The sequence below is a fragment of the Apteryx rowi genome, unplaced genomic scaffold (genome assembly GCF_003343035.1).
Source record: "Apteryx rowi isolate R43461 unplaced genomic scaffold, aptRow1 scaffold_337, whole genome shotgun sequence".
NCBI lineage: Eukaryota > Metazoa > Chordata > Aves > Apterygiformes > Apterygidae > Apteryx > Apteryx rowi.
Window position 1 is genome coordinate 866,922 of NW_020449830.1, and position 25,458 is coordinate 892,379.

A 25,458-nucleotide genomic window follows, 5' to 3' on the forward strand; every position below is an offset into this window, starting at 1 on the left:
GGGTAGAAAATACCATGTGCTTATAAACTGAAGAAATCATGAGCAAATTCATTTTTATAATCTGAATCTTGCAAAAATAAGAGATTCAGATCTCTCGCTTCCCCCCGTCCTGTAAGCAGTCCCCGCTGGAGGACAAACAACATTCAGAACATGCAGGCAAAAATCATGCAAGTGCAGTAACTGGGCACAGAAGAGCAAGTTAAGAATGAAGCAGCAGATCCCACTTTGAATTGCTTGCAACTACAATCAAACATTATTTCAAACAACTTTGATCTTTTATACTGTGAACACTCATTACTGTAATTTTAACTGTGGCTTTGTCTAGGCCAGCCCTCTCTCTAAATAAAAGTCAAGTTAGAATACAGGACACTCACTACAGAGTGACTGGAAGTACAAGTGTGATGGAGCTCAAGCACTTTAGTCTTTTCTCACTTTGTGTGCGCAACATTTCACATCTTTCATCTTCCTCTGCAATATCCTATATGCAACTAAACTTCTCCAAGTCTAAAAAAATTAGTAAGATATCCTTAGGAAACCAGAGCCTGACTTGTGAATGCCTGTTATTTTTAGGGGACCAATTTTCTCACTATGTACAGCTTTGTTTCCTTTGTGAATTCAGTGCGAAATACTAAGGAATCACAGTTCTCCGATTTATTTATTCATGCTGATTGAAGCCTTCCGAACCTTTGGGGTGCACTCCCCATTAAGGAGCTGTGGAAGAAACTTTCCAAGCTAAGCTATAAATTTAACTGACGCTGAAGTTAAAAGCCATGGGAATAGATACAACAGGTATCTACACTTGGACTTTCACTGGAACTAAGACAACTACATCTCAAACAGTGGAAACAGTGATGAGAATTCAGCTGACTTCTCTGGATATATACTACTTCAGATAACAAAGAAAAATTTGCCTTTCCAACAAAGCATTGGTCAGTGAAAGCCACTCCTTGCTTTCCCACTGTTTGCAATTCATCTTCGGCAAGACTTAACATGTTTACTTTTGGGTTTTTTTTCCTCCCCAATGGGCAAATGCTCTGTAAATTAAGCAACTTCAAGGGGTTCATCTGTGTCAACTGTCCATCAAAAAGGAACCAAGTTCTTACATTTTCAAAGTTGACAGCAGAAGTGCCAAAAAGTCCTTGTCCATACAAAAGTGAACCTTAAAGAAGCACAAGAAAGAATGATTTTAAAATGACCTAGTGCAGATAATGGCTAACAGCTCATAAAGGACATGGTCTAAAGCTAGCTGAAACCAACAGGAATTTTTCCATTGGCTCTAGTGAGTTCTGCATCAAGTCTCCAGTGGTCACTCAAATTTTACTATGCCAAAAGACAGTAACAACGTACTCTAAACTATAGTGCCTCTGTCGTTTCTCCAAGATGTCTTTTTCTTCAGTATACTTTCAAACTCGGTGAAAATCATAACAATGCCAGCACTGAAAGCACAGCTCTGATTTTTTTTAAAGGTAGGAATTGGCTCCAGATACTGATGCTTTAAAATGTACTGTTAAAGAAATGAAGGAAAAACACGGGTGAATCAGATCATAACCAACAAGCAAAGAGCTGTTTTAAGTGCGATCAAAACACAAGTTAAAAACAACAATCTGAAAAACTCAACACACGATCACACATACCAGTGTATAATCTGGCTGTTAGAAGAGGGATTAAAAAAAAACAACCAAACAACAACACCCCCCCCACCACCTAAAAACTCCCCCAAAGCCCCTCCACCCCAGATGATGTTAAACAGCATATGAACAAATGACTACAAAGATAACAGACTGTAACTGCTTTCATTCTTGGCATGATACGTTCATTTGATTTAATACTCAGCTGCAGGAAATTAAAAGTAGAACAATATATTAAGACAGTTCACAATCAAAAGCAAAACATTAAGAAGTGTTAAAGTGCTCTGTTTGTATAGACACAAAATAAACTTTTTTTTCTTTCATTCAGACAGGTTACATAGAATATTTTTTGGGTAGGGGGAGGGAAGACTTAGGAAAGGAGAGTTACTTTTAATTAAATACTAATTAATGACTTTGACTGACCTTTACAATAGCCAATATTTTTAGTTGATATTGTCTTTCTGACCTGTAACCCTTAAACTAGAACAAGGACCTTGTTTAACGTTTGTTAAATTTAGACGGCGCCACTATCTGCTATTACCCCCCTCCTGCTGCTGCTGCACTAATAATCCCATGCCAGCTGCTCAAATGTTTGCATTTGAAGGGCTTTCTCTGTTTGTACAGAAACAGGCTCTGCATAGTATCTCTCATCTGTACGTTTGCCAGAATCAAGGCAAGAAAAGCCTCGCTGCTGTTGATTAATAAATAGTCTTAAATGTTTCTTCTCCCCCCACCTTCTGTCAAATCCACTGCCATTAGGTTTTTACAAGTCAAACCTCCACAGAGCACTTTGTTGGCCTGACTCTTCTCATATGCAAACAGCTGTAAATCAGGACAAGCTCCATTTAGATTCAATGAAATTACATCATCTCTGTGCTGAGGCTGGGAGAGATCAAAATTAAGACATGTACCTGAACATTTGCTGGGGTGGAAAGAATAAAACATCGTAATCGGGGGGAGGGAACAAAAAACAAAACAAAACAAAAAACCCTAACTTTTTGACAGTCATAAATCTAATGCTAATCTCTCCATCYAGCTATGTCAGTATGCTTGACAGAGCGCCTGCACACGCAGGTCCTAGACATCAGTTCCCTCTGGTTCTCTCACCATGGCACCAAGGCACTGAAGCAATCAAACCCTTAAGGAGGTGCTTGGTATGACCCCGAAAGAGTCCATGGGCCTAACCCCAGTGTCTCCAGCTAGTTCTCTATTTAAGAGCGCTCCATGGCTACATCTTGCTACTTGCCTTGACCCATTTGCTTTTCTTCTGGCCTTCCCATTGACCATTTCTAAAAGCAGAAGTACTTTCCTTAGCTTCCATGAGTATTTTGAGAACTGCTTAAAAGCGTGAACGCAAAAGCGTAAATAACTAGGAAAAAATACATTTTGAAAGAGCAGAACTGCCTGATGTTGCACAAAAAAATGTGAAACAACATACTACATGCATTGGAAGGTCTCTTTTTGCAGCAAAGGCCATGTGAGTGGCAAAGACAGCGCTATCCAGTCTTTGCTTCATATACACAACTCCTGTTTGAGTTAAAGGGAGACCTGTAAGGCCTGCTAAGGTTTATGTAAGTTCAACTTTACATGAGAGAACTAAGCCATAAAGTTCACTTAGGAAAACTTCTCCATCAAAGTAAAATATATTGTGCCCTGTCAGCAAATGTTGTTTTGCAAATCCTTCCTTACCTACCATAAGATGTTATTGAGACATATGGTTTCACACGCTACCAAGTAGCTCATTTCTGCCAGCGAACAATAATGCACAGAACAAACGTGTGGAAATCATGAGATCATCTAATTAAAAGAAATGTTATTGTTTGCCACTACTTTTAATGAAATCGAGTCTTCACTGTCCACAGAAGAGGCTGGAAGAGAACCAAATCCTATTAGTGCTCATGCCTCAGAAATTCTTTGCAAGGGAAAGAATTTATACCATAACCAGTGTTGAAAATGTTTACTGTATCTAAAAATCTATATATGCTAATAGAATGTTTTAGAGTAATATAATAAATCTGTGGTTAAATGTGATTCAGATTACGCCACTACAAAAACAGGCGCTACTGTCTGAAAAAAAATTTCCATTGTACACAAGCAACATGGAGTCCATGACATACAATTAACCATTTCTGATTTCATCCAGTAAAGGGCATTGGCATAAATACACACTAATCCTTTCATTACAGTAGTAACATTTGGAAAGCTTTAGAAGAAATATTTTGGATATCCATCATTAAATCAAACAGAAATGTGCTTCGCAATGGAATTAATTCCCTGACTCATTCCCAGACCGTCCCAAACTTAAACACAAAGAGCATTTTATATACACAGAAATATGTGAAATCCCTTTCCAAGTAACTACATCTTTGCTTATTCAGTTGCAGAAAAACCTGATCCAAGGATAAACTTTTATTTAAAGGTGGTATCTTCAATACCACTGCATGCTTGCCAGTTACACTGAGAACAATATGCTGAATAAATTATAACCAAATATGAATTATATGGCTATTATACACTATTAAGGGGCTCTAGTAATATTAAATACCAAGGAAGCAAAGCGTGAGTGGTTGAGATGTCACTAGAAAAATCTCAATGGAATTTAAGTTTGTCTTTGTTTTTTTTTTAAATGTCCTTTTATTAATGCAAATTAAAAGACATTGGTGTTATTAGCTGCTGCTTTATTCTTTTTTTTTTTTTTTTTTTCAGTGAGTTAACTTCAGAACTTTTCAGTGAAATCAGTAGCAAAAGATGAATCAGACATAAAAGGATTTGGGTGGTTAAGGGTGTGTTACCAGGTCTTAATTAAACATACAAGGGAGATATATGAGCCAACTTATGCCAGCCCAGCTTGGTACATCCACAGACAACACCACGGAGCCCAGGTCTGGGAGCAGAATTGCCTCACACAGGTGGCAAGGCTAACTTACAGCGCTCTTGGTAGCCTGGGCCTCCCTAAGACACACCTCTCTGGGCTCTTCCTTCAATAAGCCTGACCTTTATGATGTGCTTACTCCCATTTTGGTGCCTGATTTCTGCTTCTGRGCATGCTGAGCTTGAAACCGCTGAGAAACTATGTTCCTAACCTCTTGCCTAAACTCCTAAACTCCATTAGGATGCATAAAGTTGGAAAATCTCTGTCTTCATCAGCCAAGGGGCTTAATCCAATAGATGAGCTCAAAGCACACGTAAGACACCTGGCTCCACACAAAACCTAACTGCTGGAAGCTGCAGCATTTCTCCCCCATTTTGTTTACCCCCACAATCCACAAGTTCAATGATTCACTAAAAATATGGGCAATCCAGGCTCAATCCTCTCTTCTAGTTGAGGGGAAACAGATTTCCTTCTCTCAGAGGCAGTCCGAGATTATTCTCTGTTCAAACACATGAATACGTGTTTAGCTAGAGAGAGGAAGAGGGATCACACACAATTATTTGGAAATGAGATTAGGTTGCTCATCTGAGCAGGGAACATTTGGCTTTTCTAGTTCTAGCTTCAGTGACTATTTATGTACTGGATCTAGTGTCTGCTTAGCATAAAACATATAAAAACATCCCCGGTGCCAGGACTAGAACCCAGAGCTGCCACCAGACTTAAGTTTTTTCATTAATGGTCAGAAGAGTGAAGCTTGCTCTTGCGCACTCTCTCTCTCTCTCTCTCTCTGTCACTGAATATTTCGGTATCTTTACAAAAGGGCTCTTCCCACATCAAGAGTATCTCACAGCTTTGTTCCAGGCATTCCCTAGCCCAGTGAGTATTTTGGTTTTCATTGCAAAGAAGGAAATAATTCTCTCAGTAATGGTCCTGAGAGATAGAAGATTGGCTGGTATCTCTGAAGGAACAGAAGGGACCTAAACTTGGTGCTCTGATGTTCTGGCTAATGGTGGTAAACCTTTAGAGAAAAAGCTTTAAATGTCTAAAATCCAAAGGTGGCTCAAGATTTTACTCTGGAGTAGAGGCAGGTACCAGCCTCAGAGAAGGTCAGAGTTCAGCATGCAACTCTTGCTGTGTTGATTTCAGTATTTTCAAAAGTCGGGAAACTTTATTCTGTGATGCTTAAAACCGGTGTTCAACAGAAGCCTACACTGTCAGGTATTTAAAACCCTGTGTTGCCAAGTATTTCAAAGCTGGCACAGCTGTGCCCATTTTCCTTCAAAGATATGCAGCTCCCCAAGTCCCTTCCATTTGACTTGGCCTATTTCCCTCAGTGCTCACTGCAGAATGTTACTACAGAATATTTTTTTTCAAAATATCCTGCAAAAACCACTGGAGGAACAGAACTTCCTGAAATGTTTCTTTAGAAGTAGCAACTAAGGGAGAAGAACGATAGAGGTCCAGCTTTCAAAGGCGTGACTGTTTTCTCCTTATTACCTGATCTGATTTATGACAAGCAGGTGAACACAACACGTTGTGCTAAGCCTTATGATTTTATTCTGCATCGGGCAGTTATTTTAAAGATGCAGCTTCTAGAAACCAGCGATTACATGAGAATTTTTGGGTTGTTTTATAAAGCCTTCATGGTTGCAAAAAAGAAGTTTAGAAATGCGACCTGTGCAAATCTGTAAGGCTCAAAAACAAAACTGAGGAGGGGAAGCCCATTCTAAATAATTTCTTATTGAATTGAATGATGTTAAGCCACTTGCATGGTGGGGGAGGGAGCTGACAAATGATTTTTGAATGTGTGGAGCTGGCAGTCCTGTGGTACTTAAGCTAAGCAGCACAGCCAATACAAGGGTCATCTGACTCTTCTCTTTAAGAGATTCTGTTTTCAAATGTTTGCGACTTTATGAAATTTTAACCATACTGGCTGAGACTTTCCATTCCAGGTAACTGCCTCCGGCTTTTTTTTTTTTTTTTTTTTTTTTTTTTTTTTTTTTTTTTTTTTTTTTTTTTTTTTTTTTTTGAGCCAATGTAGTTCAGCTTGTTCTAAGAACCAGAAGCTTTTTTTTAACTATACTGCACACTAACTCTGAAGACCTTTTCTTTGAAGAGGTCTAGTAACACCATTCTCTGGAGGAAGAACTTGAAGTTTGGTGGCAGGCTCCCCCTGTGTTAAGCTCTTGCCTTCTGCTATCACTAGCATGCTTCTACACATTGTAAGAAAAAGCTAAAGATATTATTTTAAATATATAAATGTATAAATTTATATGAATGAAGATAGTGAATATCCCATAGTGCACACCACAAAGGGAAGCGGGTGCAAATGCATCTCTTCAGCAGCCACAACTCTGGCTGACAGGGGGACCTCCATAGTCTACTTAATCCATCCCTCTGCTCCCAGGCAGAATCAAGTATGTGCAGCGTATCCTAAAGAAACTTTTGGAGGTTTTACAGCACAGATTAGGTTATGATACAGGTTTCACAGTCTCTTTAACAACCTACTCCAGTGTGAAACCTCCAGACAATCAGAATTTTTTTCCTCTAATATCTATGTTAAATCTTCCCTGCCATAAATAAAGCCAATTACTTCTTGTCCTGTCCTCAGTAGACAAGGAGAAAGTTGATGACTCTCCTCTTTGGCGTCTGTTTGAATTCTCTGAATGCCACTCACAAGCCAGTTGGCTTTGGCCAACTCACCAAGTTTCTCACCAAGAAAAGCTAACAACTAAATAATTTTTTCAGAGTATCACAAGGTATCAAAATAAAGCTAACTCAAGGAGATGGCAAACTTAATTCTGAGATATCTGGTATTTAATAAATCTATTTTTCCTTCCAAACATGTAAACAGTTGCACAACTGAAAACATTTATAACTATGCTATCATCTTGAGTGTCATCCACTGGCACGTGACTACTGACTTACAGACACCCTTTAACAGAAGACTGGTGGGGACAGACCTGACTGCTGTAATATTTAGAGAACTCTCCCCATCCCTTTTGCTGGCTTATGCATTTTGCAAACAAGCCCAAACTGAGCAAAAATGTTTCAAAGCCAAATCACAAGCTATGCCTTTGACTACTTATATAAATAGCTCTACCCATAGAAGGGACAATAGAGACATCCCAGAATTTGGTCCTGCAAGTACAAACAAATATACGTAACCAACACTTAAAACATTGCTAGAATACCAAGAAGCAAGAATAGCATAAAAACAGAAATTTAAAGTGAAAGTGATTGTCATAAATATTGAAATATTAAAAGTATTTGAGTATTCACTTCCATTTAGATAACACAGACAGAATTCTCATTGCTACAGCTTTGCTACTGCCTAAAATAGTACATGGCTATGTGAGGTGAAATCCTTGACAGAGGACATGGCACTGATCAGCGGGGGCCGGACATGGTTGAAAAGAAGTCACATTTTCATTTAGTTTTCCATAACAGTACTTGATCCATCTCCCAGCCACCCCTGGATTGGTAAATTACATCATTAATGGTATAACTATGCCATCTCGAAGGGCATAGCAGTTAGAGCATACCAATAGTAAACAAAGTCCTGCAACGGTAAATGATATATTCTAATGAGATCTCCATGGGAAAAATAGCCGTTTCCAGCATTTAAAAAGTGACTGCCAAAGTCAGTAATGGGCAGAGTTCTATTGACTTTTTCAAACATTAGCACAGTACTTCTCTTCTGAAAGCTGACCTTGCTTCATGTGTATGTACTAAAATGTAGAAAGAAAACGTACACATACACTAAAAATACCGCYAATCTTTTGGGATCAAGATGATATTGACTTGTTCTGATAGTTTAGGCATATAGATAGTATATATGGTCACATGGTCACAAACGTATAAAACAATGGCTGTGACATAGCTCCATTAAGCATGGAACTACTGGACTGTCTACCTTATACACTGATTCTCAGTTATGAATAACATCTATATGTAGACCGAAGACTAGATTTTCAATAGTTTGTCCAACATGTCCTGATGAAAATCTTCTAACACTGAAGCCCTAGGCTGCAACCCTATCCTGAACTGGAGAAACATTCTGTGGTAAGACCTTGTACTGAAGTTTCAAAACCTCTGATAAGTGTCCCTGGCTGTACTTTTAAATATTTTCTCCCAAGCTGATTTATTACATAAACAAATTCYACATTGGAGATATATGTCATTCAGCACTTGGGATGTGTTTTCTTACTCTTGATTTATGAAAACACTAAGACCCTCAAAATAAAAACAGCTAATTTTAGTACTGTGTTCCAAATATTGGGTTTCAGCTTGATCAGCTGTTTATTTGAGGACAGTGACACCAAGTGGCAGAGATGACTTAAACTCCCCTTTTTCCCTAGCTGTTCTAAATTCCAGCTGTGAGATTATGTCTTTGGCACAGAGAAAGAGGAATATGGTTAAATGTACAGAAATTTTCAACTACTTTATTTGTACGTCATGTTCATACTTATGAATGTATTTCAATAGCATTTGATTTGTGAAAAGCTACACTGGACATATGGTCATCTGCTTAGCACAAAACCAATACAGAATTAAAGGGAGAGATTTCTCCATCATCTATGACACCCCATTAGATTTCACATCCGTTAAATCGTTTACTGATATACATTATAACGAACTGTTGCGCACTAGGGATTATCAAAGAAAATTCTTTTCTTGCATTTTTAATTCACTTTAAGGCGTTAACAGATTCCTCATACTGTTTTCTCCTTAAATTTTCATGATATTGTGAATAAAGGTCTTTTCACCTCCAGCACAAGTGTTGACTTTCCCATATGGACTTTGAAAAATCTGTTTCCCCATCAACAACCCTAAATATTTTTAAGAGGCATTAATAATTCCAATAATATTTAGATAAATATGCCACTGAGGATGGTTTGATGGTTAAAAAAAAACCCAAACAACTTTTGCTTGAATTAATGCCAAAAATCTCTTATTTCTTACAGCTTTATACCATTCCTTCATATTGCCCAGTTTTCAAACAATCAATAAATATCTAGGACAGAATCATTACCTTTTCTACAATGCAGTGCAGATCACTGACACATACACTGAGAAAAGAACTTAAGCTACGCACAGTGAAATTCTTTGTTATGCTCTTACCTCAGCAGTACTTCACTGAATTGCCCATTTCCTTACAGACAAGAAGGACTTTACTGAACCAGCCAGTCCATCTCCTTGCACTATGCTGAAGAGAATCTCTGAAAGTTAACGCCAAACTATTCTCCCTTCACAAATAAATCTGAAACTCTGGCTTCGATACCAATGCAGCAATGCAAAATACTTTGAAGATGACCCAAAATGGCAAAAGAAAGGAGACTTGCGGAAATTATAACAGAGGAAGCTTCTACTGGGTGACATTCTGCTAAAAGTCCTATCTTAYTTCAGTGAAAATTCTTCTGTATAATGAGCTCTAAATGTATATTTCACATTTAGGGCTATATAAGATACCACTCAGTGTGAATAAGGACACTCAACTCCACCGAAATACATCAGTGAGACTATCTTTGAAGCAATCAGTACAATAAAGAATTACTCAGGCTAGCTAAGGATCTCAAAGTCCAGGCCCTAAGGAACTGCTAAACCATACATAAAAATTACAAATTGCCCTGCTCAGTGGAACTTCCACTTGAATTTTATTTTCCTTAAGTTAATAAAAGTTAGTTAGGACAAGTTTTAGGATGGACTTTCTGTCCTACTGAGCAAATCAGTTACACTTATTCTGTGTATTTTCTGCAAGCTTTAATAGAAAAATACCAAATTAAATGGAATGACTTCAATACCTTCATGTAAATATATGCTTATGTCCTAGCAGAATCAGTGCTCGTACAAACAAGTGTCAAGCCAAAAGTGAAAGAAGTAAACACTGAACAATAGCTGCATTGTTCTTGAAGATCAATTGTTCTTAGGAGGAAAAAGAAAAAAAAAGTTTAAATATGACATGAACATGTTCATGTAACTGAGTAAGTAACTAAATAAAAAGGAGACATTTCTTTACCTCTTACTCCAAGATTCCTTTGCACCTTAAGTTTAAGTGCTTGCCCTTTTAAAAGACAAAGTTGTATGCTCAAGACAATTTTGAAAACTTTTCTCACCAGTGTTAAAAGAAAAAAAGGTCTTTGTGACTTGCCCTATCAGACTCCCTAAAAAAATAAATGAAGAGACATTCCTCTTCTGAACACGCTAATGTTAAGACAGTCCAGAGTATCTGAACTACCTCCGTATCCTCACTGGAATCCCTCTTCTTCTTCCTCTAGTAGTAGTTTGGTATCAAGATATTGAGCTTAATGTATAACGCTACTGAAGACAAACCACAAGCAGATTTTACTTTGGTAGACCTTGTCAAGGTTTTCTTCATACTCTGATCTAGTACATTTATTTCAACTACCCATATCACTTTCTATTAAAACTTTATATTGATAGAGCTTTCTCAATAATATATTGTTCTTCCTTGTAGCATCACCAGAATTTTTAGTGTCGTAAGCAGCTTTCATATCTCTGTATTCTTTCATTATGAAGCGTTCACAAATTTGCCAAGTTGGGTGTTTTTTAACCTCACAGCCAATCACTTCTCCATCTATTTTCACCTTTTGACTTCTTTTATTTGACCCTTTTTATCTGGGTTCTGCTATCTCCCTCCTCCTCCTTCATTTATTCACAATTTTCTGGCACTCTTCTCCCTGACTAGTGAGCTGCACATTTTACAGATCAGCACTCCTCTTCCAAGTATTTGTTTCTGAAAGAGGTATTCAGAGTCAAGCCTCACATTTCAGGCTTCTATCATGTCACCAACACTGTCTTCTCCAAGTTTTGAAAATATGACAAAAAGCCAAGTAATTAAACAATGCAACAAAAAGGGAGCCCATTTACTGTGATCACTAATCTACCAGAACAGTCTTCTGAAAGTATTTAGGATTCACAGTTTCTAATTAGATACCTGACTCCAAGTAATTTGGATTACAGGTCTACCTGTCAGGAACTTAACCTTTATAGATCTGATTCATAGGATTTTAATACCCCAAAACCTACTGAAGTGCCTAACAAAAATCTCTCCTCCTATTCCTGGCATTCAAAACAAAAGTACTCTCCAATCTCCACCCCCAAGCTACATAAGAAACAGCTGGAATGCTGCCATGCACAGAGAAGACATGTAAAGGGATAGAAATAAGAGCTGTGGATTTATAGCTTTAAGAAAGAAAAGCCCCCATTAAATGTCTCTGACATGGAAAACGTATGTTTGCTCCATGCAGTATGGTCACTGTCTTAGAGTCCCATTCAAATGAGGACATTTACCTCCTTCATTAAACCACTTTTTGCTCACAACTGCTCAGAATTTAACGTTGAGAGAAACCTTATTTATACTGAAGCTAGCAAGAATTTTATTTGAAGATAATGCATTGCACCCAGATGTGTGAATTGTGCACCCAGACAACTAATTCGAGAGGGCTGCTATGAAGTATGCTATTTCTACTTCTACTTGGCTAAGCATAGGGAAGAGCAGTGGTTTCTAGTAGTTCAAACTGCAGGGTCTAATAGGAATGCAATAGCGTCTACAAGCCATGTTAGTACTTACATCCAAGCTTCCTTCACTTGTAGATGTAGAACTAAAAACATCCTCCTCACCACAATCTCTGTTCATCCTCAAGTGTTCTTCTGTCTGCAACACAAACAAGTATCCTACACTGCAGTGGCAAAGGAAAGAAAACAGAGCAAAAACATGCCAGAGCAAAGCATCAAACCTCATCACAGAGCCAAGACAAATTGCTTCAGCAGTGCTGGACCCAATTGCTGAGAAACACTGAAGTTGTTTCCAAAATTTCTGTGATGGGCAAGGAAAGAAAACAGATCAATTTAAGGCAAAAAGGTGGCAAACAGGTAGCAGACAGCTCCAGTAGCACCAAGGACTAGATTGCCACCGTCCCTGTACACCTACTGAGATGGGGGAACAAAGCAAGGTACCCCTCCCCACACACAATGTTCATAGGACTGCTTCTCTGTGCTCATATATATCCTTCTCAAGCCTAGATCCCATGATCGTCTGCACAGGACCTCTGCACTACTGGATTGCTTAGCAGTGCCAGTTTGATCTGGATTTAGCCTTGGGCACGTTTCACATCAAAAAGATACGGAGTTCATGCCACCTTTCTGTTTTTATGCCAGCTGCAGGAGAACGGAGGGTAACCGATCCAGTATAAAATTAGAATGGAGTGAACAAGATGATACCTGATCTGGCATTAAGCCTGCCAGCACAAAGTTAACCAAAGAAATACTTCGAACAAATTTGTATCAACCATGAGAATAGGTCTCTGCTTTCCATTCTGTGCCATGGTGTGCCACCCCCCCAACAAAGTTTAGATCCAGTGTACTGTCACACCATGGTTATCACCTTCAGTGAGCTAACCGGGAGGGACGGAGAAAAAATAAATAAAAAGTATGCATGCGGGCATGTGAGGTGGGGAAGGAAATCTGAGCACAGGCCTGTGGCGTGGAGTGACATCTGATCCAGGGCAGTTTGCAGCACAGGCTAACACTCTCTTCTTCCCTTGCAAAAGAARACTCATCCCCTTGTAAATGCCTGCAGCTCTGCAGTGCTACTTCTGTTCAAGGCTTAAGACAGTATCATCTAGTTGTAATATACAGACCATGCATGAATGTATGCATACAGAATCACTGCAAGTCATAAGGCAAAATGAGACAAAAAGAAAAAAGAAAAAAGAAAAAAGTAAAACAAATTAGTGGATGCAACTGAAGTCTTGCAAAGGAGTAAAAAACTGCAAGGGCATAACACAGTAAAGACCAGAGAACTGTAAGAGACCTCCTGGGCCGCAGACTCCAGTATCCTGAAATCCCAGGGCAATGCCTTCTTAAACCCATCAAATCTTTTCTTAAAAGAACTTACCTTAATTTTCCCTCATTTTGCTAATTAAGTCTGTTCAACAGCTTCACTGCTGTTTTGGCTAGAAACCTTCCATTAAACAAAGCCAGATGTATTCATAGGCAGTTAATATCTACTTGCTCTTGTGTGCTGTGCTGTCCTTTAGTTTTAAGTAATTCTTCTCTCTACTTGGGTTCGAACTGATGGACATTCACACTGAAAAGGCAATGGTAATTTCCTTGCTGGTCTAAACAAAGTGACTGTTTTAATCTCTCTTCTTATAGACTATTTGTCATTTGAGAGTGAGAATCAAATACGGGAGTTATCAAGAAAAGTTAATTACTTTGCCAGAATTAGCAAGACTAACAAGACTTGTACCTTTATCACAGATTTAAAATCTGCTACTCATTCTTATTTATGCAGTTCCTACTTTCTCCCAGGTCAAACATTAACTTAGCCTATTAATTGATCCTCAGTGTCCTTACTCTCTATTACAAGAGATATTAAAAAAATCCCATAGTATCACCTCAGATGCCTCCGATTAACAAACATGAGAAAGAGAATACAAAAGAGAAGCGGGGTGGGGGGGAAATATATAAGGAATTTGGAATCTTAAAACGCTCATCCCAAACCTAACAGCTGTGAGAAACCCACTGTGGCAACCACAGAATCAGCATTCTTCATAGCCAAGTTTTCCGATGTTGCAAGTGTAAATATTTTACAAGTTAAATCTGAGGTCCTTCAGGGAGCAAAATTCCACCAACACCACACTTCATACCAAAAACGCAGTAAAATGGAATCGGAGGACAAGCCTTAATACAGTATACTGTATGCTGTAATATATTGAGCTCCTCCAGAGGAAACACAGTCCTGTAGCCTGCTCTAGAGGCTTATATTCAAGTTTCCTTGTTTACTACCTTCTTCCAGGCTGATACAGAATTATTGCTTCAGTGTAACATTTTTGTTCCACTCTGAATGGGAAATATTTTCTTATAGAGGATAAACACATTGAAGTGATTGACTTCCTATCTCATGAAAAATAGCTTTCATGTATACTTCATAAAATGTTAATAGCTCAGCATCCATGACAGATTAGATTTTTCAATACAGTAATTCCCAGTGTCTGTAAAGGGAGCTATTGCCTGGCAAAAGCATTCAATATACGATCATAATTGAAAGGGCAGAAAACTAATGAAGATTTAAAAATATGACTGAGAAGACTGGAAAGGGCAAGTGAAACACCAGCCCACTAACAAAGCATACGTTTCTAAGTACCAGTTAATCAGACATGTATACGTTCTGAATTTAGCTGGAGCAAGTCCTTTGGCAGACAGAATGTTAAAACAAACAAACAAACCCCCACACCTCTTCATGGAATAATAATCCAGAACCAGCACTGGAAAACAATTGTACTACTGACAGCTCCTGGAAAGCTTTATGATTCATGATATTTTGTTTCCTTAAGGCTCCAATATTCATGCATTTTTTTGAATAATTCTTGTTTTTTTTAAGCTTCCAGCTCAAGATTAAAAACAAAGTTGTTTTTTTTTTTAAAAGAGTATCAGCAAATACTGATCCTTCAGTTTATTACTCCTTTTAGTACTGCAAATTTTTTATTCTACATTTCATTATTTAGTTTTGCATACTCAGAGATTACAATAACTTGACTGCACAGGTCTTACTAAAGATACAAATGCTTTAAAACAGAATACTATGCGTGCACAGAAGAAACCTTTGTTAAAAGAAAATTCTAGTTGCTATCTATAGTGATGTACTCTATGCTGCATCAGCGCTTTCATAAGTGCGTTTTTATCTGAGCACTACTAACAAGGGGAAATAAGTTGCTTGAAACTACTGCTCTTTGGTACCACCTACTGAACTCTAATGCTTAGCATTTCAAAAACAAGTTAAATGCACAACAAGCCCAATTCCTTCAATTGGCAGCTTAAAACTCCATCAAGGTGTACTGCTTAAACGTAGTTTATGCATCTGCTAAGAGAAGACTCCCTGAAAAAACAAACATAAGATAACACTCACAGGCAAAATACAGCTGGAAAGAAAGAAATTCTCTTTAGCAAGGTAAAACACTACTGAACACTTACCTTGCTGCTTCTTTTGCTAGCTTTGAAAAATCCCAGAAATCCTCGCTTTTCTTTTTCTATTGCATCATTGCTTACTGAGGCATTTCGACTTGGTTCTGAAACAATTATAATGGAATATTTTTTACATTTCTGAAATAAAGAATCAGAAGATCACTATTTTAAAGTATCCTGACTTAATGCTGTATTTTTATGAGCCTAAGTACACTGGAGAAGTTATGAACCAAATTATCTAAGTAAATGCCATATCCCGCATTCTCTTTTTCGAACTTTGACTCATTCCGAATTTGTTCCAAAGCCTACGGAAGGCAAAGGGCAGTAATTTCATAAACTTCAGTTTCGATCAAACCTGTTGTACTCCAGAATCAGTTGCTTAGCCTTTGAAAATACTTGTTAGATAGCTTATCTTCAAACTCATGGAGGATTGTAATACCCCAAACCTGAGTTTTCAAAATGATGATGGTGAGCATCTTTAACACCATGGGCCTGCCTTAAACACAGGGAAGCTAATGGAAGGACTCTCAACACGGATTTGGATAAAGCTCCAAAAGGAGGGAAGAGCCCTCTCCTCTGGAAATAGGGCTCTCCTTAGAGCCTAAGCCAGGCTAGTCAGGCTAATCTTGTCTTGTCCTGGTGCCTTCATTTCAGGTGGGAAGTGAGGCAAGTTTCTGTGTTCCAGGCTGCAAGAGCTCAAAACATGCACATCCTCCTTGAACTGGCTAATGAATTGTACGAATTCTCAGATCATTTGGTCTCTGTTCAACTTCCCCAACACCAGTAGAGCCCAATGAGCAGTATCATAAGATCATGCATTATAAGGAACAATCATTAGTCTGACATTTAACATACAGCTTGTAAAACTCTCCCATTTTTCAGGCCCAGTCAAATGTAAATCCCCAATTTTAATGGGCACTGTGTAATACTATATGAATTTCTCCCTGGTTCCAAGCACATCAGAGCATCCCACTGGCACGCACAGTTTCACATACAGAAAAGAGTCACTTTCTTTTGTAAATATTTTCTTTTTTTAATAATAATTAAGCATATGCAAAATGACTTGTTTGTTGCCATAAAATAAAGGTCTACATCTCAAAAAAAAAATAATAAAAAAAAATCCCAGAACTCCTGTAAACTGATTTGCATTTCACACAAAGCACATTATTTTCACACAGGATCACTTTGCATATCAACAATGCCAGGTGTTAGAAGGTGTTAGAGACACTGTAGTTCAAAGCATGGTAGGARAGCAAAGATGATGAACCCAGATGAAAACAGGGAGAAACTATCCTTAAGAAAGGCTGCAACTCCACTGCAAAGAAATACAGTAATAAATTAATAGCTTACTCAAATATGAAGCACTGCCTATACTCATTCACCAGAAACTGCTATTTTTCTGCTCARGGCCAGGCTGCAACTAGATGTGAATCATTATGATGCTCTATCTCACATAGTCTTCAATATCAAGTGCTAGGATAAGCCAGTAACGAGTCAGTAACAGTTGACCATCAACATTTTCATTAAACATTTTATAAATCTCTTCCAACTGAATTAGGATTATAAACCCTACATATCATCTCAAAACARCAAGGAATCTATATCAGTCTAGATCCATTTTTCTTCAACAAATAAGGCAGATCTTGACTCTGGTATTATGCTCGATGTAAGAGGACACCAGTGCAAATAAGGACAGAGGAACTGGGGAGAAAAATACTAGTTTTAGTGGAGCCAAGTGGCAGTTGGTCTCTGACTAAAATTCAGACCATGGCTGGCCACTGGGAGGCAGACTACCTTCCTTCCTGAAAGGCTGTAGGAGTTATCTCCAAATTTGCTTTGGTTACSTTGGGGTTACTAGGAAGGCAAAGAAGCCAAGCCAGATACAATCAAGCATACCTTTCTTGAGGACATTTTGATTTAATCAGTGTATTATAACAGATTCAGTGGRAAAAGAGGATATACAAAGTATACACTTTTTCTATTCACTAGAAATGGAAGCACAAATGTAATCTAATCAAGTCTTACCTACTGCAATTCAGAGGTCAGTATCTATCCAGAGTGATCTACTGCACATAGGTGCATTTAAGTTTGATATTAAAATTCTTAATTACAAGTATATTTCAAATTAGTGGAAGATCTCCTAGACACCAGAATATTCTATTTTTGCTACTATATGAATTTTGAACCTGTGAGACCTCTGAAATTTTAGTAATTCTGAAATTCAAATAATCATTTTTTAGGTAACAAGAAAGAGCTTAGAATCTATACAGAAGCATACCATACCACATATCAGTTAATGATAGCATTTGTTAATTGTTGACGTTTTATCAGCAATTATTGAAGGAGCAGCACACACACAAATGTACTTATTCTAATCAAGAGCAGAGCCATGTAAACAGCACTGTCTAAAAGATAACAGACTGCAGATAGCTTGTTTCTCTACAGCACTACCCTCTTAAAGATCTACCTACCAAAACCATGCTAAACAATGTGAAGGAAAAGCCGATTTCCCTAAGCAGCGTTGTACAGTACCTCTATAGTTCAGAGAAGGTTCAGACTGAGTTTTTGATGGAGGAACTGGAAAAGGCAAGCAATGAAAGGACAAGAGAAAACATATTAAAGTTTTAATATTGCTTAGTAAGCCACAGTATTCATTCATTACTCCTATTATTTGTTTTCTTAAGTGCTACAGTAAAAATTTTTGTCCAAAACAGACATGCAACTAGAAGCTACCTAGGCGAGAAAGCATTTGTATTCATTCTTGATTCAGTCGTGAAGCTCCTTCAACTGCTAAATCAAATTATGTAAGCAGGTGGCAGCAGAGCTTGTCTTTTGGTAACACTTCTGCTATAACTTCAGAATTCAGTATTTCTGTTTCAGGGCAGAAGAGATCTGCAAGCGCTACGTTTTTCTAGAATCCGCTTCTACTAACAGCTTTGGCTTTCAGCAGCCCTGATGCTGCACTTGCTAGTGAGAATGTGCTTGAAAGCTCTGTCCCTTCTTCTGAAAATTAAATAGACTAGACATCCTGCTCGCTGCACAGACAAATCAGTGAGATTCTCCCTCTCCAAGACTCAAGATCAGAATATGCGGGGGAGGAATTTACTGGAACAAAGGGAACCTTTCAAAAATTTCATACATACATACATACATATATACATATATACATATATATTTAGCATTTTTCTCATCAGACACCAGGGTGAAAGATAGGGTGGAGGGAGGCAAAAAAGGCTGAAATATGCTCAGGGTCAGGGAGATATTATTCTAATGAAAGGTGTATTAAGAGGTTAAGAGAATAAAAGAAAAACTGTTTCAGATGCAAAGAGCAGCATGCTATACAGCATTATTTGATTTTCAGCTGTAATCCTAGCCTTAAAGTGAAGTCTTCTAGCTGTCTGTCCAAGCTGTACCCGGGCTCTTCAAGTCCAGACTCGAGGGCCCATATTGTACCAGAATACACCATTGCTTTCATTTTAAAGAAAGAGTTTAAGGAAGGCCTCAGCTAATTATTCTCTAAGTTGTCCCTGACGTATGCTCTCCTGTTGAATACTCTGCATGTTCAATATGTTGCTCCAAAATGGTTAGCTTAATTACAGTAAACATGTCTTGGAAAAAGAAAAACACGCAACGGAGTTATGACATCTTGTCAGCCACTTTTTTGAGCATCCTGACAATTCAAAGGAAAAGGAGACATTTAGCTTACTTAAAAGACTAAATTCATTGAAATTTGGCTCACACAGAGGTAGAACTGTCACTTATTAGAGAGGTTGGAAAGAAAAGATGGAACATCAACATAAATAAATTACTGTATAAATAAAAAATAAGCCTGCTGCACACTGCACACAAAATTGATGTTATCTAAACAATAAGTAAGGACATCTACTGTGCTGGAAGTAATACTGACTCAGACAAACTGCAGGAAACAATTTTAATGAATAGCACTTTCTGACCTCAAAGGAAATAGCACTTGTCAACATGTATTTTTAAAGCATGTTTAATATTTATGCCATCTGAACACACGCTCAGGCTCCTAAGACTCCAGCTCAAGAAGCTGCCAAAGGAATACTGTCTAAAAGAGGGGGGGGAAATAAACAAGAGGACAAAATTTTAAAGGCAGATACCTCCTCAGTTCATCTTCACTAAGGCAGCAGTGACTTTGCTCAGCGGAGGAGCTGCCTCTGCGGCTATCGGCGACCGCGCTCGCACCAGCCCTGAGCTACGTCACCTCTCTCTCCTGGCTTTTGTGGCCGCCATGGCTAGGGCATGCCTCCGCTTTCTGCCCGTCCCGCAGCACGGGCAGAGGACGGGCTCCGGGCGGACGAGCCCCAGGGTTACATGCACCTGTACTGACAGCAGCTGGGGAGGTAGCGAAGCTCCTCCTTTGGTGGCACCCGGCCAACTCACCGGCTGCTGGCTCGCAGCCGGGGCGAGAGCAGCTGGGGGCTCCCAGGGACACGGCTGCTCCGGGCTGGGCACACAGGACCCAGCTGAAATGTCACCGTCCTATTTAAGTCACGCCTCAAAGCAAGGAGAGCGTGAATACGTTAAGTCACCCATAATATTGCTGGCATGTCATCCAAGCCAGCAGGGCCCGCTTTCCGCCTCGGCTCACCTCTTTTTCTGTCCCAGGCGTACAGCTCCTTTATGCCCAGCTCCTCCAAGGACTTGGTGAGCTCCAGCTCCTCCCCGGTGACGCTGTCGCGGAGGAGGACGACGTGCTCCTGACTGACTTCGCACTTCTCACAAATAGCAGGGATGATGTGGTGGAGAGGCACCTCCGGACTAACTCGAACCACGGCCTTCTGCGTCTTCAGGTAATTCACGACCAGCCTCACCGATTTCTGTAGAAACRCACAAAAATTCTCAGCCTTCATCCAGCGGTGGCTACGCTCCCTTATAACGGGAAAGGTGATGGGGACGCCCATGCTGTCATGATTCCTCCTAGGCAAACTTACCACACTATTGAAAACAATATACTATTAAAAGGAAAAAAAAAAATCTCTCAGGACTCTTCTGTCACTATGGAGAGAGTCACAATAGGTGACTAAGAAAGAGAAATCGGAGGCAGCCATCTTCTTCTGCCAGCATTTACAAGCACCACTCTTACTTAAGACGACAGTGTAATTAGCTTGACTGCTTCCCACTAATATAAACTTCAATGAACAAATATTTGGAAGATGGCTGTTTCTGAATCTCTACAATACTGTGAATACATTTATAATCCCTGTTTTCCTGTATTTTTGATAAAGAATTATTTTCCTCAAAGTTTACTTTTCTAATATTCCACTAACTTTCAAGAGAAGCAGAAAACAAAACAAAAAACCGCCCAAGCCTCCCACAAAAAAGGGGGCAAACAAAAAACCCTCAAAACCTCACCTACCACTCCACAATCCCCATTTCAGCCACTCCTGCTAATTCCAGTCATTAAGGTCTTTCATCAAGAGCCTTTGCAAAAAGAGACTTCACCCTAACTGCATGCAACATAACCTTTTCTGTAAATGCTAGAGTCAAGGCTGGTAACTGCCAGTCTGTGTGCAAATCAGCGAAGCTAGTAAAGCAGGTTACAGCCAATCTCAAGCCTCTTGTGTCTGGTTTAATGATTGGTGAAACAGGAAGAAAGTGCTTGCAGTCACAGGAATGAAATGATGGTTCATGGCGCTGCTTTAACCCCCCAGGGTACTGACCTCGGGGACTCTTGGCAGAGGTCGCTTTGTCTTTTCTTCAGGAACCTTCTCCTTCAGAAGTACCATCTGTACATCCAGCGCTCCTATCAAAGTATTTGGCTTATAACTCAAAGGTTGTTGCATCCCCCAAGACCTCAGTTCAAGACTATGTTGGGCTGGATTCAAGTGATACCGGCTGCATAAATCAACCAACAGATCCATCACAGCTTTACTGCAGAAAAGAAAATGTTCACTGTTAGTAGAGAGGAAAAAATAGTTGCCAAAAAAGTTACTGCAGTTTTAATATGCAAGCATAAAGACAGTCCAAGCTGTGGATGTGTCACTAGTTAACCATCTTTGGGAGGCAACAGCGCTAATGCTTTGAAATGCTAAGCAGATCAGATAAAAATGTTAGGAATTAAATATATTCTCACTTCGGCGTGTGTTTATGAGCTGGCAATTAACTATTCACTAGGAGGCAGACACCAGTGCCAATAACAGCACTTACAAATGTAAGTCATGAGCAGACAAAGTGCATCTTATCTGCTAAATGCATATATTAAGTTCTGTAATTCAAACACTGGTCTTTAACATGTAGACAAAGTATAAATAAGTGACTTACTCTAGGTACATTAAACTCTACCTAGATTTCAGCCACTACATAACTCAAATCAAAATTGAGCATTTGAATCTGGAACAAGAGGTAGATGGGATTTTCTTCCAACTTACAAGTTTGTGGGTTTGTTTTTCCCCTCAATCCATTCAACACCAATAGTATTTCCAAGACTAACAGATTCCCTCCACATTTATTTTGGTGAGGAAATTTACTCAGTATAAAAAGATCTGGCTTCAAGTATTTGTATTATGATTAACTCTCACTGCAGATGTGATACTTAAAACACTAGGTTAAGAAATCAGTCATTAACCCCTCCGGTCCAAGTCTCTGCTCGGTGGTACTCTGTTTTGTGTCAATCACTCAACATTCACTGGACCAGTAAGGCAGCCTGATGCTGGCTAGGACAGCACAGATATGAACCAAGTTCCTTCACATCCCAGAAATTCACCTCGCTCCCAAGATATTGAAGTGTTCCCCCCATCCCTTTCCGCCCCCAAATTCCATCCAGGACCAGAGAAATCAGTTTTTTTGAAAACGGTACATTTCTGAAAAGTTTTAGTTTGAATAAACTGGTATTTGTCATCAACAAAACAATAAAGTTGAAACAAAACAAAACAAAACCCCCCGAACTCTGAGCAGCCCTACCTAAAGCCTGTAATACACATGGGATATTTTTGTGGAAGTGAAAGTAACTGTATAGACAGTGCATTTCCCAAAGGACTGGCACTTTTTTCTATGTGTAAACTGGAAAAAGTATATACAGATCCAAAATGCAGACAAATTCACATACACATACAAGCCTTCCCAGGTTATGAACCACCACCATTACATCCGTAGCTCAAGATCTCCCTCAGCTGCAAGCTGTTGGCAGCTGCGACATCGCTCTGCAGAGGCTGCTCATCTTCTTCCCAGGCATATGCTGATGGCCAACAACTGGTTAAGAAATCAGTAAAAGCCTTTGGGGGGTTAACTATTGAGACAAGGAAAGTGGAAAATGGGTCCGATCCCTTGTTAATAGGCAAAAGATTAAAATATATGCAAGATGCCAGCTCTTACTACGCAAGAAATGAGAAATAACTCTAGTACCTTCTTTACAGTAACCTCTTTCAAGTTTAACTGAGCTATATTCAATGTGAGCTGAGAAAGTGGCAAGCCTGGAAAATTTGAAATAGGCGAATGTATTTAAAGGAACAAAAACTGGTGAGATGATGATGATGACGGAAATCAAACAAGGAAGACAGATATTGTTAGATGCATAAGGGGCTCCAGAAAAAGAGTGTGGGGATAACTGGTGAGCTCATATAAAGGGCATCTAAATAGAAACGCATATTAGGTCATTTCGTGACATTCTCTCATGGCTGTCACTGTGGCACTGTCCTACGTTGTAAAGGTCTGTATTTTGCAACCATAGTTAATTCAAATGCAACAAGCCACAAAACAATTGACGCATTCACACATACCAAGTCCAAAATATAAGAGAAGCCCACATATACCAATATTTACATGAATATTCATTATGCTATGCAGCAGTGAACATTTTAAAGTGTCAGCCCCTCTGATATAGATCTCAGCTTGTCTGTTCACAGATACATTTCTTTTAAAGTGAAATTTGCATGCTTTGTTTTCTCAGCTTTATTACTATTGTTTCAGAGAAAAACAAATAACCTTGCAGAACCGCAGTACATGCTGTTGTATTTGCTAGACTTTTTATTTGAGGTAGAATGCTAATGTGCTTCTGTAGTGCATAATATTGTGATAATTCATTTAAATTTGGAACATTACCTTACCTCATGTAAACTATTTCATTCAAGATGCTTTAGAAAAGCAGAGCACTTAAAAAAAATTTTTTGCTCCTATAGTGCCTCAAAAGACTATGATTCTGTGCACTTTCCACTGAAGTTATGAAATGTGTTCAGCACAAATAGTACCACAGTTGCAACAATTTTAGACTCCACACCAACCATCTGAGAAAGTAAGCTGCTGTCAGCATATGCGTTGAACAAACTTGTCCAGACAATGAACAAATAAACAGCTCACACTCAGCCAAATATGAGTTATTTTCACCTAACTGTTGATTACAGAGCAGGCAGATATGAAATCTAACACTTCAAATGAAGCCTGCAACATCCCATCCTGTTTCCTACAGCTCAGATTTATGCAACTGCTCCATGAAGAGCATCCCCAAGCTTCACCTGCACCACTTCAGAGTCTACAAATTAAACAATATATCAGAGGCTTTTGAAACAACTTAAAAGTGCATAGTATGGCCTTCTCAAATTGTAACTTGGGAAAATCATTTCCTCAAAACTTCCGAAGAATAAAAAGAGAACAAAAGAAATTCTGTGAACTAAATTCAAAGTTCATGCATTTCCAAAGAAACAAGATAAGCAGATATTAGAGCATAAAGAGAAAACTGGGAATGAACCTGTAGTTAGCAAAGAAAAGTAATTGGGTTCCATCCTGCTCTTGCATTATTAAACTATTTGACATTTAAAACCAATACTGGAAAGCAAAGGCTAACTGTTGTGTCAGCAATACTTACCATTGACCATTTGTGTCATGCCATTCACCAGTACATTTCAAAGTCATTTATACTTTAAGAGAGAGTAAACAGAGTTGGTTTAGGTGTGGCTTGGCCTAATCTTTACTGGGATCAATAGAATAATCCATTTAAAAAAAATACGGGCTTGTATATCTAGAAAATAAATGTGTAGGATAAAGTTTTGCTCTATAATATGATGTTGACTCTGCTATTCCCTTTATTTTTGTGCTAAAAGTACAATTATTCTGTAACCTATTCTGCTAAGTCCTTTTTTTAACCTTTGTCAAACTACTGTACTTTTGACCTGATCCATCCTTAATATTCTTTATTTAAGCTCATTTTTATCCCTTTTGCAGTATGTGCCCTGTTTATCTGTTTTTAACACCTCATCTATTACCATATTTGTCTTGTATAAGTTTCCTCCTATTAACTCTTTCATGTTTTATCAGCCTGGGCTGATTTCACACCTACAGTCTTTCTTGAGACGCTGTTTTGTATGTTGACCTACAAGCCAACAATTATTTCCACTTATATATATATCACTGAAAAGTATGTGAGAACATACTTTCTGTGATGAAGTTAGCTCATGTGCCCCGTAACACATGCTCTCTGCACCAAGCTCTGTCCTCTGTTACTCTCAGAAGGGGACTACTGCTTCAGCTTGTATATTATGAGGTCTAGTGTCCTACTCTCTACGCATCACATGTATGGGGGGGATTTATGTAATACGTATGATAACAGTAGCAGCAACAATTGCCCAGTCTACTTCTTTTGAGGTATCTGTTATCCATGTGCTGACAACTCCAGATCAACCATTATTTAGCTTCAAACATCCCCATTTTTCTGCAATATATCCCAGGTGTGACTTCTCAAGCTACTGACACTAAAAGTCTGTATCTGTGCTGTCCACAAAGTCCTCAGCAATAATGAGGACATGACCATGGTCATGGATGGTTGCAAATATAGAAGTATCTAACGTTAACTGGTGTATTTTTTAGAGATGAACAAGCCTCATCACCAGATCGAGTGCAAAAGCAAACTGGACATAACAGCAGTAGTGTGCAACATTGTTAAATCAAAAGAATGTGTCAGAGCTTTCCAAAAAAATTTCTCAGAAATTTCTTCTTGGAGAATTATTGCTACAC

At 38.8% G+C, this 25,458-nt stretch overlaps 1 protein-coding gene across 1 annotated transcript in view; it reads right to left on the reverse strand.

The window, feature by feature from the left end:
- COBL (cordon-bleu WH2 repeat protein) overlaps positions 1-25,458 on the reverse strand; it is a 160,640-nt gene that overhangs the window by 84,065 nt on the left and 51,117 nt on the right. Inside the window, exons 3-5 of the mRNA XM_026072101.1 lie at positions 21,177-21,387; positions 20,105-20,333; positions 15,499-15,593 (exon numbers count right to left, since the gene is read on the reverse strand). Coding sequence (XP_025927886.1) covers positions 15,499-15,593; positions 20,105-20,333; positions 21,177-21,387 — 535 coding nt within the window. The remainder of the gene's footprint in view (positions 1-15,498; positions 15,594-20,104; positions 20,334-21,176; positions 21,388-25,458) is intronic.